The 18,460-nt window shown below is 41.4% G+C and overlaps 1 protein-coding gene across 2 annotated transcripts; it reads left to right on the forward strand.

Annotated features, from left to right (window-relative positions):
- Positions 1–271: 271 nt before the first annotated feature.
- On the forward strand, positions 272–18,163 carry NTMT2 (N-terminal Xaa-Pro-Lys N-methyltransferase 2). 2 transcript variants are annotated; one of them, XM_069862093.1, is made up of 4 exons: positions 272–549; positions 8,054–8,229; positions 13,603–13,852; positions 16,777–18,163. In XM_069862093.1, exons 1-4 carry the CDS (start codon positions 396–398, stop codon positions 17,049–17,051), a joined length of 855 nt encoding a protein of 284 aa, XP_069718194.1. In that variant the 5' UTR covers positions 272–395; the 3' UTR covers positions 17,052–18,163. The 2 variants fall into 2 exon arrangements, with proteins under 2 accessions (XP_069718194.1, XP_069718195.1); XM_069862094.1 differs by lacking the exon at positions 8,054–8,229.
- Positions 18,164–18,460: the final 297 nt, after the last annotated feature.

Consider the following 18,460-nt stretch of genomic DNA (forward strand, 5'->3'; position numbering starts at 1 on the left):
AGGAGATCCTGGGTAATATCTGAGTTCCTTTGAAGTGAAGGCTGAATAGATTAGGAAAAGTGTAATTGAATTAAAGCCACTCTTTTTTCGAGTAAGATATACTTTTACCCTGGCTAAGCAATTTCCTGGTTGAGTTTTTTTATCACTTCCCAACACCTGCTCATTTCAGAGGGTGACACTCCAGAGATTGCTCTGAGCCAGTGCCAACAGCCAGCATTTCTCACTCCCCTCTCGCCCGCCTCCGCCCCCGGCACTGCTCTGGACACACACCCCGATATAGAATAACAGCGCATTGCCACAATTTAAATGACGCTGCCTTTGCCTCTCTTGAAGGACAGTTCCTCCAGAGAGCACCACCACAGCAACTGTCCAGCTGAGCAAAAAGCGTCTGCACCATGGCATATAAAGCAGCACACTTGGCCTTTAAGTCACGCTGGCACAAGACAGACGAAGAACTCTGTCGGCACAGTATGTCCTTCGTCCTGCATACGGCAATCCGTAACGACTTCTTTCAGAGTTACCTTTATCTGCTGGAAAACCTTCCCCTGGGTGAGTAGCTGGTGGGCAGGAGTGTCTGTGTGCCTGGGTGACCATGACCCAGACAGGTGTATCCTGTTAGGTGTGAGAGGACCAACACATTAATGACAATAAGTAGTGGTTTTGAGAAGCCTGGCTAGAGGGACTGCAGTGCTTAGCTAAAACATTCAGTACTCTTTCTCTCAGCTCCCCCTGATTCAGCACCCTGTTGTTTTACCGAAGTACTTTACAGATTGTTAGAGGAGGGGAAGGGAAAGACCACAAGAGTGAGAGAAAGTTTGTTTTCTGTCTGCTGGTTCTTATTTTTTTGTCACCATTTAAATAAAATGTGCATTGACCTGTTTGGCACTTGGAAGGACAAATGCAAAACTAGCAGAGCTGACAGGCCTTGCTTTCTGTTGCCAGATACCTGTTTTGTTGTCATTCAGTGTGTCCTTAGCCTTGTTTTGGACAAGTACTTGAAAGGTAATGATTTTAAATTTTTTTTCAAGAGTCTTTGTAATCCTGATCTCTGCAGCAAGGTGTCTAATGTACTGCTTGTTATCTAGGAGGAAAATGCTTCCAAAATGTTTTTTAATAGCCAAATACCAGCGAAAACCTCCCGTACAGTGCGCCAAGATTTTTTTTTTAGATGCAGAAAATAAATGTTAATTTCTTATGACAATTAGAACCTGAATAAGAAACAAAAATTTCCCAGGACAATATACCTAAAAAGTAGATTTTACATGAGTCTGTATTATGTTAGCATGTCACTTTTTAAGCAGGATTATTCAGCCTCAATGTTAAACTGCAGGAATTTAAGATGGAAAGATGTGTCTGTGCAGTCTGTTAAACTGCTCTTCACAGAGAATACTTGAGGGCTCCTTCCTAATTGAATGATCCGTTTAAGCAAGTGGATTATATTACCTGATTTTGTGAAACTCTACAGACCCCAGTGCGAACGCTGCTCAAGGTGGAAGAATTCCTAAGTCTTGTAAAGAGAAAAAGCATTTCTGATTTATCCCAGTATTTTGATGTGGCTTTTCAAGTGCAACAATGTCTACAGCTATTTTAAATGAAACGTGGAAGATAAATAGTCCTATCCCTAGTGGCAGGTAGCTGTGAACGGGTGAAGGGAAGGAAAGAGGGAAAGGAAGGAAAGTAAATTATAGGTTGATGGAATTTCAAGAAGTCTGTGAAAATGTTATTCTTTCATTTGTTTTGAAAATAAACACAACATATTAGAAACTGAGAAGGATTTCCTACAGTGTTAACTGCTGCTATAAGTACCAGTAGATGTTTTTAAGGCTTGAAGGTACCATTATTTACATTGTCTACAAAGGCTTGTGGTGATAGGATGAGGGCCAATGGGTATAAACTGGAGAGGGGCAGATTTAGACTAGACATAAGGAAGAATTTCTTCACCATGAGAATGGTGAGACACTGGCACAGGTTGCCCAGGGAAGCTGTGGCTGCCCCATCCCTGGAGGGGTTCAAGGTCAGGTTGGATGGGCCTTGGGCAGCCTGATCCAGGGGGAGGTATCCCTGCCCATGGCAGGGAGGGGTTGGAACTAGATGATCTTTAAGGTCCCTTCCAACTCAAACTGTTCTATGATTCTATGATTAACATCTAGCTTAGAATGTCATGTAAAAGTTCCTGCATCATGCTTCCAACTCACAACTGGGTCACAGTATGTATTTAAGAAGACAAAAATACCTTGGTTCAAGGGCTGCAAATGAGTGAGGATACATTAATCCATCATAAAACTGTTTCCAGGTCTAATTGCTTCACTCTCGTAAAACTATATTTTATTTCTTGGCTGAATTTTACATGAATTTCCATTCCCTGCCAACAAGCTTTGTAAAATGGTCTTATCAGACTAAAGATCTCCTTTGCCAGGCTTTTCATGACCTGAATGATTAAAACTTCACTACAAAGCTTACAAGCTTCTTGCAAGCCTATCCAAATTCATTTGACTCCATGGAAGAGGTACGGTGTGTCCAGCCTTCATACGAACATGCAATATGCATGTTACTCTGCGGCTGCTGTCATGGAGTAGAAGCAGACATAGACTGGTACTGTGGAGTGGCTCTTGCTCCATGAATACATCCATGAAACTTCATGCCATTCTAGGACGTCATGGTCTGGATGCGTGGACAATCAGATGAGTAAAAAGTGGTTGGATGATTTGGTTTACAAAGTAGTGGCCAGATCTCGAGGTCAGTGGACTTGGTACCTATCCTGTTTGACATCTTTATCAATATCTTGGAGGAGGTGAAGGACTGTTTACTCACGGCATTTACAGACTGCTGCCAACTGGCAGGACTTATCCACAAGTTTTAGATCACGAGTCCCATCCACAGGCACCTAACCAGGCTGAAGGAAAGAGATAGTGGGAACTAAGTGACATTCAAATTCACTGAAATTCAAAGGCAAATGACGAGTCCTGTATGCAGAAAGGAAGATGTCTTGGCAACAACACCACTACTGCTGCTGGTGGGGTTTTGGTAGACAGCAACTAAACATGAACCAGCAGTGCACCCTGGCAGCAGAGGAGGCTAGCAGCACCCTGGGCTGTATAAAGAAAAGCATAAGTAGTTGATTGAAGGAAGTGATTATTGCCTTTTATGCAGTAGTCATTAGACTGTATGCATGTAGTCATGCAGGAGTCCAATGCAGGAAATTAAATGGGGAGAGCTGGACAACCTCCAAGGTGGTGAGTGAGCTGGAGCACATGCCCTGTGAAGAGAAACTGAGGGAATGGGTCATGTTCAAGCAGAAGAGACAGCTTCAGGAAGACCAAATACCAGTCTGTCATTACCTACAAGATGATAGTGAAGAAGATGGAGCTGAGCTCTGCACAGTGGTGTGAGGCAAGAGGAAAAGAGATAGTGGCCATAGACTGGAACAGAAGAAGTCCGGATTGGCCGTAAGGAAAAATTTTTGTGTGAGGACAGTCAAATGTTGGGACAGGTTGTGCAGGAAGTTTGTCCAATTCTCCATCACTGGAAGCTTCCAAACCCTTGCTGAATAAAGTCCCAATGAACCTCATATGACCTCATGTCTGTCCCTGCTTTGAGCAGAAGCTTGAACTTCAGTCCCTTACCAGCTGGATTATCCTGTGGTCCAGCGCCCTTTGTGATGGAGAAGGCAGAATGTGGCAAGTCCAAACATCTCTGTAGAATGACATTTTCCAGTTCAGTCCAGAGTGGAACTGAGCAGAAATGAACTGAACTTCTCAAGCTCCAAGACTAGATCCATCTATCTCTGTGCAAATAGTGTTAAGCAACTAAAGGAACGCTAAGACTGTGACCTGGCAGGGTGGTTAAGTATGTGCTTAAACCTAAGCATGAGTAACAACATTGAAGTTAAGCTTCACATTGAAACTTGCAGTGCAGCCGAGGGTCAGCAAAGTAGAAAGTTTGCTTCAAGCTATGATAAGTCTACAGTCCCACCACTTCATCACTAGATTCAGCAGTGGAGCACTTAGGCACGATTACCTATGAGCTAAGCGTATCTGATACCTCAGCCTGTTAAGAGAGACATGTCACTTTTACAGACCAGGGTAACATTTATAAATAAAGGACATGAGTAACTTTAGGCCCTGATCCAACAATGTACTTAAACGCGTGCGAATGCCCTTAAGCCCAGTGGACTTCAATGGAGTTACGCAGATGCTGGAAATTATGCATGTGTTTACATCGTCTGTGGGATTCGGTGCCAGTGGGGTGACATCTACAGTGGAAAACTCAGATGATTAGTCCACAGGGACAAATATTCCTGGTTTTGAGGCACGTGTCTGTAACGCGAATCTACTTTGGGTGTGGGCTGACATTCATCCTCTATAAAACATAATTGCAGTGGTTCTTGGACCACAGTAGAGAGGTGGATTCTGCTCTGCACCCAGATAACAATTTTTCAGCTGATGCACAAAGCAGATGTTGCATCTAAAAGGGAATACTCAGCCAAACTGGAATTAGTTCAGTATCTTGCAGAAAGGAGTTGGAGCCACAAAATAATGTTCACAAATAAAACCTTCAGAAAAATTACTTGCAACATTTATTTCTGCCAGAGAAATTTAGCTGAGTAAACCCTGCAACCAAGAACTGTAAGACAGTCTACTGCTGGTTGAGATTGCATCCAGTTTTATATATTAAGTGGTCCCATTTTTCTAGAGTTTTAGATCCAATGCACTGGGAAACAGAATTTTGAACTAATCCATAAGAAAATACTAGAGATAATGTTTTGGACTTTGGAGGGCAAGAGTGCTTAGGTAGATACTCTGTCTAGCCCAGTCATTGGCATTCAGCTGTAGATCACCACTCTGCATCCAGACTGTGTTTGCAGCAACTGAAAATTATTAATGTCTCATGACTGTGGAGTGATCTTTAGGGCACCAGTTCCTGTTCTCAGCCTGCTTTTGCAGTGAGTTCGTTTTAACCTTCTCTACTTGGAGGACTTGCCAGCAGATTCAGCTGAGAATCCATTAAAAAAGTTTTTTCTTACTTGACTGGAAACACATTTCTAACCTTAAACCTTACAATTCACCTGCCTTAACACTGAAAACCTTTTCTGTTACAGACAGCTGCCCCCCTGCAACGTCTGAGACATACCGGCTCCATCATCCTATCCTGCTTATGCCCTACTTCACAAAGTTCATTGAAATCAGGCTGTGTATCCATAACAGACCTCAGAAGTATTTCATTTCCTGATGCACGAGATAGTCCCACATGGGTCATGGAAAGGGAGATGCCTCTGGCTAGCCAGGTCCTGTGATGAGGGGGAGGCATGATGAAGCCGAGTTGCAATACTAAGTGCCACCGAGGACTTGTGCCTCCTCACACTTCTGGTTTTGGGGTGAAACACTGCAAGCTGGAAAACCTCTCTCTCTCTCTGGTCCTACTGCTGAAGCCTGCATGCCAGGTACAACTGCAAGTCAGATCAGAGCTGGGGTTAATCGGCTGTAACGCTGAGGGAGTGAGAGGTGGAAATCTTCCATATAGATCACACGCTGTGTGAGTGAGACTCTGTGGGTCTGCAGGAGACTTAGGGTCCAGTGCCACCCTTTACGTTAGCATGCCCTCAGGTGGGGGACTTGCATAAAAACATACTTGCAGAATTTGATGCGTAGGGAAAGCCCTACGGATGCTGAGGGCTGGTTTTGGATGCCAGCACATAAGGCCGGGCTCTGGGGCCCCAGCTGGCCCAGGAGGAGCCGCAGCCAGCTGGTGTGAGCATGCAAGCCTAATACTGGTTCTGAGTGAGAAAGCCGAGAGCACACACTACAGATCTGATATCCTGAGCAGCATATCGTCCCCATGTGTTGCCTTGGGTCAGGCTCATGTTTTGAGTAGAGGGACTCTGAATATTTGTTGTTCATGCTGCCAGCTGCCTGCAACACCCTGTCCTAGTGTGCAGACGGCCTGTAAACGCCTTTCCCTTCAATCTAGCAGAACAGGATAAATCACTGTCCTTTGACGGGTCCATTAAACAATCCCTAGAAATCAGCGCTGTATTCATACAGAAGATACTGCAAAGCCAGCAGGCAGGGATTTAGTTCTGTTCACCAGACAGGCTGGCATCGGAAAGGGAGAAAAAAGAGATACAGGGAAAACAAGATGGCGCTGCTCCCAGGGGAAGATGGCGACCAGTTACTGCAGGAATCACAGGCACCAACGGAGTCTTTTTCTCAGGCTGTGGGAGACACCCGGGACAAGTTGTGTTGGGGATTGGCCGCTGCCCCCTTCTTATTAATTTCTTCAGCTAAATGGTTTCTTCTGAGTATGTGAATATAATCAGTGGAGCGTGTAAAACTCCCAGGTTTGACCCTTGCTGGGCTCAGTGCTTCTTGTGGTATAAATTTCTTAGGCATAACACAAATGTGTAATGGATTAAAGCTTTAATAGTATCCGTTCAGCAGTTGACTTAAGCAGGTGATGACAAGAGGGGCTGGTAATGCTGCTTTTGTTGGATGAAGGATATGCTGGGCATGCTGCTTATTTGTAACCCAATAGCACTATTCTGTTCCGAGTGGTCCTTGGTGGTAATTATTCCCCATCCTACTTCCTTTGTCTCCCCCTCATTTGCTTCCAAAATGTCATTCTCCTGCTGAGGATGGGCCGGCCCACACTTATCATTCCCTGCTGAGCTTGCTTGCCCTCAATAAATACATTCCAGGCTTATATTCAGGGGCTCTGTGTGGAGGGCATAATTCCTGTTCCCTAGCCAGCATGAGCACGGCATGGCCTGCTCAGACCCTCCCCAGAGCGACTGGCAGCGCTCTCGTGGATGTTTGAAGATACAGCAACAAGTTCCCCTTTCCCATTGTTATTAACCCAGAAGGTGTTTGCTGCTGGCGTGTTCCCAGTTCCTTGAGCACGCCGGGACTCTGCAGCAGAGCTGGTCTCACACTGCAAAGCGGTGCTTGCAAATACTTGTTCACAGTGCAACTCCATCCCTCCTTATTGCTTGGTTTTCATAGGCAGGCTTGCAGTTGTGGTTTTTTTGGACAGTCTGGCTGGAAAGAGTTGTGTGTCAAACACAGAGGAAAATACCTGAACACCTGTAGGTGTGCATGAGATAGTACGTGGCGCTGGTTTCTGAGCAAACTGCTTACACCCTGCCCTAATCCAAACTTTTGAGCTGCAAAACATAACTACTTTGGATATGCCAATGCACATCAAGAATAGAAAAAAAAAAAAAGACAGGATGCGGAGCATAGACCTCAGGTTTTCAAAGAACAGAGGGAAATAGACATTTACCTAGCAAAGTCATGTGTTTTAATACAACAGTTTCAAACTTATGACCGCTATATATTACCAGCAAAATAGCCAAGCAATGAAAAGAAACATCCAGGGCTCTGGCACATAGGAAATTCCCAGTATATCACCCACTGGTTATCTTGCTCCCTGATCTGTGACAGATGAAAATTGAGGAGTCTCTTCTAAATTGTCTCTCCCTTGTATACTCATTTAGGCCTGAGACTACCATCTGCTCTTTGGTTCAGTTTACTTGCAGTGCCACAGATCGTACAGTATCACTAAAAATAAACCAGAGCAAGCACTTCATTCATGCACTCTCTTCTTGGTGCACTCTCTGAGCAGCTGTCAAGGGCTAGAAAGCATATATGGAAATCTGCAGATCAGTTAGGTTTGAGAGAGCAGAAATGATGACTCTGCAGAGCATTAAATGACACCTACCTTTTCTGAGAGTGAATCAAACCCCTTGCTCTCTTTGGCATGCTTGTTCACTTCAAATTTGAAACGATTTTTCATGGACATGAAAACAGTTTGTGATGACAAAAACAGTATCTGAGATTGGGAGGCACCGAATTTCCTCATGAGGGGAAATAACCCTTCAAGATCTTGCACAATTAAGTCCAACACCTTCCCTTCCACCTTTGCTGTAGGAATAGAGGTTTGGTGGTTTGAAGGCTCAACTTAAGTTTAAAGATTTTCTCTATTGTACTTCCAGAGCGACAAGCTGAATTGGAAATATCTGTCATTAAAAATAAAATAGTGATTTATCTGCTTGCAGTGAAACTTTATGCTTTGACAAGTCAAGTTATCAACGGGGAGATGCAGTTCTACGCCAGGGCCAAACTCTTCTACCGGGAGGTACCAGCCACAGAAGAGGGCATGATGGGAGACTACATTGAGCTCTCCGATACAGACATTGAATCCTCCAGGGAGTTTCTCAGGAAGTTTGTTGGGGTGAGTCATTTAATCACATCTTCTGCAAGAAATAGTGATGACGTGTCATACATGACATACACTGTGCAAAATCACATGTATTTTAAATGGCATCATATGTCGTATTTGAAATGCAGTCACAGGGCATAACTCACTGTCTTTGGGTCTCCGAACGTATTCTGCCAGGTCATGCATCATCACAAATACACACTTTGCCTGGCTTTATGTCATTATTTACCTATTTTGCATCCTTTTCTTGCACTTCAAAGGTGCCAAGAGTTCTTATAACTTTGTTTGGGTGGGAGATTAATCTTCATTGCAGGACTGGGCCCTTTCACAAGAAAATCCTTACTGGCTTCAGTGGGAGTTTTGTCTGTGCAAATTCAAGCAGTCCATTTGGGAAAGTAGCTGAAACTAGATGTCAAGTTTCTGTTTTGCCTGTTTATAGATAGTTCTGAGAATGCTGCAACATTACCCAGCCTTTCCTCCACCCCAAACATTAGTAGTGTATAGAATAAGCTACACAGTGGCAAAAATAAATCCTTTTGAACATTCCAGTGTCACTGGGGCCTTTGCAGGCAGATTTCTAGAGGTCCATAGACATCTTCAAAGCTCTGCTTTGGCCTGCGATGCGAAGCGATGCCAAGTGGGATTTTAAAAGCACTGACAGAAGTAGTATCACTTAGGCACTTGGGTTTCTGAGAATCCTGTTGATATCTAAATGTGTCTTTGGGAATCTGCGAATCTTTTAAAATGTGACCTGAAGGTTTTCTGCCTGGCCTTCCCTCTTCCCTGGGAAAAAGGCCACTAAATTAGCTCAACAGCAGTATTAGATGCTAAAGAATCCACAAAGCTACAGGAAACCAAATTTCTTAATTTCTCCTGCTCAGAAAATGACTATTTGTCTATAATGCTACCATAGAACTCTCATTTTCTGCTTAAATGCACAAATTTGGTATATCCAGATGGTGTTTTTTTTTTAGTCTTAATGATCTGTTATGGAAAAAAGGAGTTCATCAGGTTAATTAGATATTGTGTATAAAAAATGGGCACAGCTTAAATGATTGAAGTGAAAAATGAGTGTGACTTAACAACACATGGAAATCCTATGTAGCAGTCACAGGCAACTGATGGCAAAGTTTCCTGTATCTGATAGAGGGAGGCTCTTGGGGTAGTGAGCCAGCTAAACACAAGTGAACAGCTGCCATTTTTTTTATTTAAGTCATATTAACACTAATGCAAAAAGGCTTTGCAACATTTCAAAGCCTCACTGTATCAGGCTTTCTACAAAAAACAAAATAAGAAAATACAAAGGAAGTTCAGCAAAGCAGCTGAACCTGATGGTAAAATGGCATTTTCTGAAAAAAAAACTAAACTGCAGCTTAGAAGCCTAGAGCTGAAGGCATATTCCCTAAATTTTACTCAAATTTTTGTTTTAAGGATATTTGTGGTATACAACTGATGCATAAGCACGTGATAAGGAAAATGTTTCATGCTTCCTAGACATACAGGTTGAATTTCCTGAACAGCATTTATATCACACTGTTACACTTTCTCATCTCCAAGACCACAAAAGGAAAGAAGTGCAGTCTGTAGCAGATTTTCCCATGCCAAAGAGAAACCATATCCTGTGCATCAGGTGTGATGACAGATGAAAAATACTCCAGAGCAGAGCTCCTGCTCCTATTATTAGCCAGGGATAGAGAGGATACTCTGAATGGCCAAGATCAAACAAGAAAAAAAAAAGGGACAGAAAGGAATCTGCACATTTTGCTAATTCTGTTTTGGTTTGTTAAAGCCTGTCCCCTGTTGGGATATGCTCAATTGGTTATGTTACTTATGGTTTATTTTCCTTTTCTACTACTGCAATTCAAATTGTAGTCAACCAGATAAAGATATTTCCTGACTTTCTGTAGTGGTGACTTTATTGTAAAGCTAATTTGAGTTATGTCTTCCCAAGTGTATGGCTCTATGAATAGATTTTTTTTTTCCAATAAGGTGATCAAGACAGAAAAAAATCTATTTGCTTCACACTAATATAAACTGTACTTGCTTTTTAAAAGAGAAGTTAAAAATTTCAGAAAATAGGAAAATTTATTTCAGATCAACTTATTTCACTCTTTTTTTATTGTTTCACCCTCTGAAAAACTTTTCCCTTTGTTTTCAAGATATAAGTCAGTTTCAAAATGAAAAATGCTGTTTCGAAATGAAAAGTTGACAAGTTACTTTTTTTTTTTCCTTGAAAGTCGTGAAAAAGAAGTATCTTGACATTTTCAACATTCTTTCCCATGGTTTTTGGCTATAGCTATTCTCTAGCTTTGAAATATCAATTTCACAGAGTTTTATTCTTCCAAAACTTTATTTTCTGGCAAAACCAGTGCTCCTTAAAAAACTGTTGCCCGGTTCCACTCAAATTACCCCTCTTGAGTTAATTTGGCTGGCATGGAAATGCCACACAGTGACATTTCCCTTGCATGACTGATGTTGCATACCTTCATGTATGGCATTTCTTAGCATGATTCTTAGCACCACTGTAAACTGAGCTACAGATTTCTTTACCATTGGAGAATTTATCTTGCCTGGGCACATGGAAGGAATTACAGAAAGGACTTGACTTATATTCTAGCCTCCCTCCTTCCCAGGCAAGTCAAACTGAGCTAAAAGTGCCACTGTGCTCAAGTTAAGAGGTTTTATGCGTCTGTGAGCAGAACTCAAACCAAAAGCAACATTACCCGAGCCAACGGTTTAGTACAGACAAACTATAGGCTGCCTTAGGTGCAGTTATGCTCAAAGGGTTATCAGCAGACCTATAGCACTGCATTTTTATGGCAATGCATTTATAACAGTTAAAGCCTTGATGTCCACATAGACACCGTGTTTTCAAGTGCCTAATCTGGAGGCAATGCGTAAAAAAGGAAATAAAGAAAACAAAGAAACCATTAATTCAGGAACAGCTGTGAGCTATAGGTGTGTGAAATAATACAGACAGAGACTATATTAAGCTCCCTTTCTGCCCTAAAAACTTTCTCCTTTTCTTGCCCTCATTTTACCTGCCTGATTGGATATTTGCTAAATGAAAAGCTTCTCAAAAGTGATTTTTCTTCTCCTGTTTGATCAAATGGATGGAAGTTGTTGAAAACCTGATTTTTGTTTATTTTAATTTAGAAAGAAAACTGCTGTGATTTTTATCTATTTCTTGAACTCTGATTTCTGTTTTACCCTACATATCTACATCGTCTTTCCACCCTTCCAAGACCTGAAGTAGTAGCATCAGGAACATATTCCACAGCTCTTTTATCCCTAAGGAAATATTTGAGGGCCCTCTTTAGCTTTACAGAAAAATTTTGAGGTGTATATGTGTCCTAAATGACAGTGATTCTGAGTATTGGGAAGCAGGTAATCAGAGGAGCAGTCAATCTTAAATTTTAAAGTCTGTTCTGGCTTAAAATTTGCACTTATACTACTTCTTTAATGAAGGAGTCTGATTTTCAACTATATTATGCTTTGGGGGAAATTGTTGCGTTCCAAAGAAAATGTTAATACTCTGTCAAGACTCTGAGCACTCCCAAACTGAAAATATATTAGTTGAACATGGAATTATGTCAACATTTTCATTACAAATGGAGCCGTGGTGCTTTGCAGCACTTCTCAACTGACTGCCTGATGCTTTTGCTCCCTTTCAGCAAAGTGTGGGATCAAGCTTCATCTCCCATGATTGTTCCCATTCCTTCTTCTTGATGGCAAATGGAGATGTGTCATCAGAGGTCCTTGCCGTGACGCATCATGGGAGATGAGTTCCCTGTTTTGAGTGAGGTACTGTGACTGTAGGTTCTCTGAGACACAAATACCAAAGAAGTTGTATGGCTTTTTGTCAAATTCTGTTAGTTGTTTTTGGTAAATAATCCTGGTTTTCTCATCAGCTTTCTCAAAGGTTTGTACTTAATCATGTCAGAGTATCTGTGTGATACACCTGTGTCTACCTGCCTGCAACAGTATGGAAATCCACCTTCTAAAGCTCCAAGATGCAGTTCCTTCTGCTTTTAGGAACTCCTTGTTACAGCTTAGTCTGGTTCTCAGTAAAAGCCACATGCTTGTAAGTGCAGCCTGTGAATGAGGAACGGCTCACATTTTCTGTCTAACTCTAAGCAGGTAGTCTCCAGAGTCCAATAGGGCTGAAGGCTTGTGGACTCTTGCACACATCAGGAGATTAATCTTCCTAGGTATACAAATTGGGACCAACAGCCTTTGGTGAGAGCCTTTGGGGTCCTTGTGCTCTTTCTACAGTTACTCTATGTAACCAGATCCTCAGCTAGGCTATTTATAGTCATGTCATTGACAGTAGTGTCCTTTGACCTTAATAATCTACTGAATTACTCGCTGAAGCAAGGCCAAAAAAGCAGTGAGTTACATGATTTATGCTTGGTCATTACAGAAGGGTCTCCTAATAAGCAGGAAGAGCAAGACTCTTCCTGGTATTATTTCCTTTAAGAGCAGTGAAGTTGCAGCAGGGACTTTGGCCCATAGCTTTTACTTCAATGCTCAGTTCCAGGGGACACGGAAAAGTTGTTTGCACTTGCTTTTAATATATTTGTTTAACAGATAACTTTGTCCAGGGGAGCCCCAATCCCACAGTCAGTGCATGTACAGACTTAACATTTCTGTTTTACGGAACAGCAGCAGGCTCTCAAGAGCCATTTTATAGCTAGAATGGAAGCTTTAGGGGTGAAATACAACTTTCATTATAAAGATCCTTTTACAGTGATTCATTATTTTCTCATAGACACATCCTTTGTGACACATTTTTTCACGTCGGATCTCTATCCAGAGGTTATATTTTTGAAGAAAGAAACAACACTTATGCAAAATCTGCCCAATCATCTTTCTTGTCTCTATGCCTAAAAAAGAAATTCTCTACGTGCTCCAGTCCAAATGTTTGAGTTGTCATAACTTACCTACAACTCCAAAATCTTTCTTTAAATACAGCTTGTTTTGAAAACCACACTCTGATCTCAAGGGTGTTCTGCACCTGCAGAGATGTCCATAGGCACCCCGGGAATTCTGTGCTGCAGAACTTACTTCTTGTATACACTATTTGGACTGTGCTTATTTTTCTTGTTAGATCTTGACAGGGTTATCTAGCCATGTAGCTGGTTGTGAGATATGCATATTTGACAGATGAAGTTGTGAGGGCTTTACAAAGACCAGTGGATTTTCTGAGAAAGCTTATAAACTTGTGAAAGATTGTGTCTCTTCTCCTCCTGAGCAAAAACTTATTGTATGGCAATAAAGGCAGGACTGCAATGAAGAAATCCCATCAACAGCAGCCTGCAAACATTGCTATGATCTTTCAGGTGGTATTTTTCAGATTTCAAATTATTTTCTTGTATCCTACAGGGTATGGGGAAAGCTGGCACCAATCGCGCCCTGGACTGCGGCTCTGGGATAGGTCGTATAAGTAAGCACGTTCTGCTACCAGTTTTCAAGAGTGTGGAATTGGTGGATATGATGGAGAATTTCCTGGCTGAGGTCCCAAACTACCTGCAGGGCAAGGAGGACAGAGTAGAGATGTATTATTGCAAAAGCCTCCAGGAATTCACTCCAGCCCCACAAAGATACGATGTCATCTGGATTCAGTGGGTTTCAGGTTAGTTCAGCATGATTCATCCAGCCCTCAGAGAACTATACAGCCTATGCTAAAGTTTATGCTAAAAGAATGGTGCATCTGTAGAAGGACATTCTCAGATCTTTGGGACTGCTTCCTAAAATCTCACAAGAGATTTCTGAGAGTTCTCCCCAGCCACACGTACGCTGGGTACAAATAAAGTTGTTTGCGTTCAGGTCATGTTCTGGAGGAAGCTACATGTTCTTTGAGGGTAGCCATGCTGCTGAGGAGTAGGAGCAGGAATCCTCCTTCTTATTTGCCAGTGCTGCAGACAGATATACATGGGGTTGGCCTAAACTATGATCAGGGATTTCTGAATCTGGTGATTATCCAGACTTGGGGGCATTTCAGGAGATAATCTGAAAACAAACATAGTGAAATCATCAATACCTATAAACCAGATTGTGCATTACACGTGCATGGATGCTTATCAAACAGGTTCACTTAATTGTGTCCCACAGTAACCCTTCATATAAGAAATATCTGCTGCTTCTCTGCAGCCACCCCAGTGAACGCCCTGCAGCGTTAAAATCAGGAGACTGGCAATCAGATAATGCAGGCTGAGGTCTCACCAAAAAAAAAAAAAGTTCTTATTTTTTCCTAGAAAATCTGCTGCAGTGTCTAACTATCCTTCCAGAAAGAAGTTTTTCTCCTAATCTGTGAACTAAAGTGCCCATGGTGCCTAAACAACTCCTTCTTTCCAAAATCCTGGAGTCAGTTTCTTGCTAGGCAAAAAGAAAGGTAAAGGTAGAGAGATTAGCACAGGAGATGCTTTTATTCAGGAATGTTTATTTGTCCTCTGCATGTAGTCTTAAAAAGTAATGAAACTGGACATCTTGGAATAGATCTTTATAGCTGTACAAGCAAATTGCTTCAGAACAGAATCATTTTCCTTTGTGTATTTGCTCTTCTTGAATAAGCAGTCATTGCAGTAAATGTGGCTCCTGCCTCATCTTTTGAGCAAATCTGAAAGAGTTCAGGTTGTTGAAAAGGAAACTTTATAGCAACCTTTCAATACCTGAAGGGGGATACAAGAAAGCTGGGGAGGGACTTTTTATAAAGGTATGGAGTGATAGAACTAGGGGGAATGGTTATAAATTAGAGAGGAGTAGATTTAGACTGGACATAAAGAGGAATTTCCTCACAATGAGGGTGGTGAGGCACCGGAACATGTTGCCGAGAGAAGTTGTGGCTGCCCCATCCCTGGAGGTGTTCAGGGCCAGGTTGGATGGGGCTTGGAGCGACCTGATCCAGTAAGAGGTGTCCCTGCCCGTGGCAGAGGGAGTGGAATTAGATGATCTTTAAGGTCCCTTCCAACTCAAACCATTCTATGATTCTAATGTGAGACTAATGAGCTAAGGCTTGTCTGAGGCTGTGCTGATCAGTTATGTGGCTGCTAACAAAGGCAGCGTATGGTTTTTCTTTAGCATAGATGCAGATCTGAATATCCTTCCTCCATCAGTTTCAATGAAATATGTAGTGATCTTAAGTATTAATCATAATTCTACCCTTATCTTGAATTTGGCTGAAATATGCAAATAAGCTTGATGCCTTTAGGTGGAGCAAGGGGAGGACTGTGTGTTAGAGAGCCACTCTGGGGAGATCTCATTTTCTTGGGAAACAAGGCTAAAAGCTAAATTAAGAGAACTTTAAGTTCCAAATTAGGTGGTCAGAAGCTTCAGTGAATCTTGCTGATGCAGTTTTGATTTGCCTTATGCAGGCATAAGTATATGATCCCAGGCTGTTACTTTATGAGAAAATAAAAATACAAGTTTACATTTCATATTGAAATTACCATATTTCTTCAACTTGAAAAGTATTCAGCTTTAGGCTTTGTGTTTTTATCCTTTTTCTTTTCTGGGGGCAGGGGGGTGATTAAGAATAATGACATGCTATGTCAAAATGTGGGTTTGAAGTGACAACTTCCATTTATAAAAGTTTAAATCTTCCATCAAGAAAACAAAATATTTTTACTAGAAAATGCAAACAATGATCTTAATTTTAAGTTTTCCATTTGGTTTCTGACCACCTGTCTTTGTTAATTCATTTTAGATGTTGAGTCCTCTTTTTGCTCTTCCCTGAGCCCTGCACCACTGACTTCAACTTCTCAGAAGTACTAAGCTTTGGGAAGGAAGGACAAAAAACACTATCTTAATAACATATTGAAAAAAGTACTATTGAAAAATGTTTATGATGTAGGCAGTAATCACAACAGTATGGAGTAATATAAAGAATTTATTTGGCAGCTTGGAAGATCTTGCATTCCTCACTGGATCTTTAATCCAGAACTCCTCTGATAGGTACATAGTGTTATGCAAAATTATAGAGATTCGCAGCATTGAAAGACAGAAAGGCCTGGTAGATTATCAACTTTGACCTACTCTGTATCACAAGCTGTTCTACTAATTCCTTCATCCTTGGACTGAGCCAGTAGTTTGTGTTCAGTTAAAACATACCTTGAGAAAGTTACCCACATTTGATTTGAGGACTTAAGAGGTGGTAAACACCAGTTCTGTTGATAGTTTCCAATGGGTAATTACTTAGACTGTTAAACAGTTGTCACTTATTTCCAATATGAATCTGGCTCCAGTTTCCTACCACTGATTCTTATTATGACTTTAACCACCAGATTAAAGAACCCTTCAGCACCCAGTATTTTCTCCAATATTGCCATTGACTTCAGTCCACATCTGCTGCTACCACTAATAAAGATCCTAAATATTGATTTGAGTTTGTAACTGTTGATCTCATAGATTTGCCCAAATTTCCACAATTAGATCTGGCAGGACTAGAACTTCTCCTGCAATAGAGTATGGAGACTCAGATCAAGGCACTGTTCTGATGTGTACAGGAAGAGTCTGTTTGAATGGTCAACAGTGATCTGTTTTCCATGTTTTTGTCTATAGGATATCTGACAGATAAAGATCTCCTGGAGTTTCTCATACGGTGCCAGAGTGGCCTCAAGGATAATGGTGTTATCATTCTCAAGGACAATGTAGCCAGGGAGGGCTGTATCTTGGATTGTCTGGACAGCAGTGTGATTCGAGACCTGAACATCCTCCACAGCCTCATTGAAATGAGTGGACTCACCATCCTACGAGAGGAGAGGCAGGAGGGATTTCCTGAGCAGTGTGTCCCCGTCTGGATGCTGGCCATGCAGAAAGGCCCTGGCCATTCCTGACTGCCCAGGGAGACTGCAGACACTGGACTGTGGATGAGACGCAGGACTGGAAAGCAGAAAAGCATCTTCTAGAATCCTACCAACCACACACTGCAAGTACTATGACTCTAGGGCAGCTACTCCTAAAGGATCAGGAGAGGATTAAAATTGAGACAGCTTCTCCAGGAAATGGTTTGCATCTAAGTCCTGCCAGTTTTTATCATTCTCTCAATTTTTAAAAGCCTTTCTAATAGCTTCTTTTCAGATCTCTCTTTATTGAAGAGCCAATACTGGACAAAACTCCAGTAACAGAAAACATAAGGTCTGAAGTTTTTGTAGTGGCTAATCCTTTTTGGAGTGTTCTGTATGAGGTGTTAACAAATATGCCTGGTTTTTACTATGGCACTTAAATCTTCCTGGAATTTAAGAAGGATATGTCAGATCACCCAAGCAAGAAATTCAAACAACTTCTGGAAAACCTAACCCAAATTTTGACTGTCATCACCATCTGTACTTTAAAATATTTAAACCAAAAATCTAAGGAAAGATTTATCCATTTGTTGGCAACAGCTATGCTGCTTATTCATGGGTTTGCATTTCTGTCATTTTGGACAATAAGAAAACCTGGGTAATCTCCCATTTTTAGGAACTATTTTATCTTCCTTATGTTTCTGTCATAGGACAATAATGGTGCATAAAAGCCTTTACGCTCTAGGGGGAAACTTGGAAGACAAATATATGCATGTTTGTATTGAAATTTTGTGAAAAGATTGCCCCACAAACTGCATTCTGGAAAACAGTTTTTCAAAATGTTCACAGTGGAAACCACTTAAAAGCTTCTTTTTATTATTCATACCACTGTAATTTCTTTCTTTCCCACATTCAGAATGAGTCTGGCACCATATGCAGAGCTAAGGGGATTTCATGGAGTGTTAATAGTAAAACTGTAAGAAGAACTAATACAGTATTGTATTAATTAGCAACTGTACTAAACTGCAGAGGGTGTTGGTGTAGCCCAAAAGCATCTATGATTTATATTCAAACAGCAGCCGTATAAGTCTGGATTTGAAAACACTAGCACACATATAATGACCTGAAGTTTCACGGAAATGACACATTTAGCTTCTTGTTCTCTTTATACAGGCACCAAAAGTGCTGTGGGAAGACAGAGGTCATTTTGCAAAAAAACCTCAGAATCTGAAATTTTGAAATCCTCTCACACCCATCCAGTAACAGAATAACAAGCATACAGCATCATCAACTTCAGAAAGTAAAAAATCACAGATCTAGCTTAAAAAAAATCTTTGTTTGGAAGATTTCTCTGCGCACACACACACACGGTTAGCAAGTTTACAGATGTATATTGCATATACATGGTATATACACAGTTTGTATTAGCCAAGATGACCTGTGACCCCTGCAATATGTGT

This window comes from Phaenicophaeus curvirostris, chromosome 8 (genome assembly GCF_032191515.1).
Source record: "Phaenicophaeus curvirostris isolate KB17595 chromosome 8, BPBGC_Pcur_1.0, whole genome shotgun sequence".
Taxonomy (NCBI): Eukaryota; Metazoa; Chordata; class Aves; order Cuculiformes; family Cuculidae; genus Phaenicophaeus; species Phaenicophaeus curvirostris.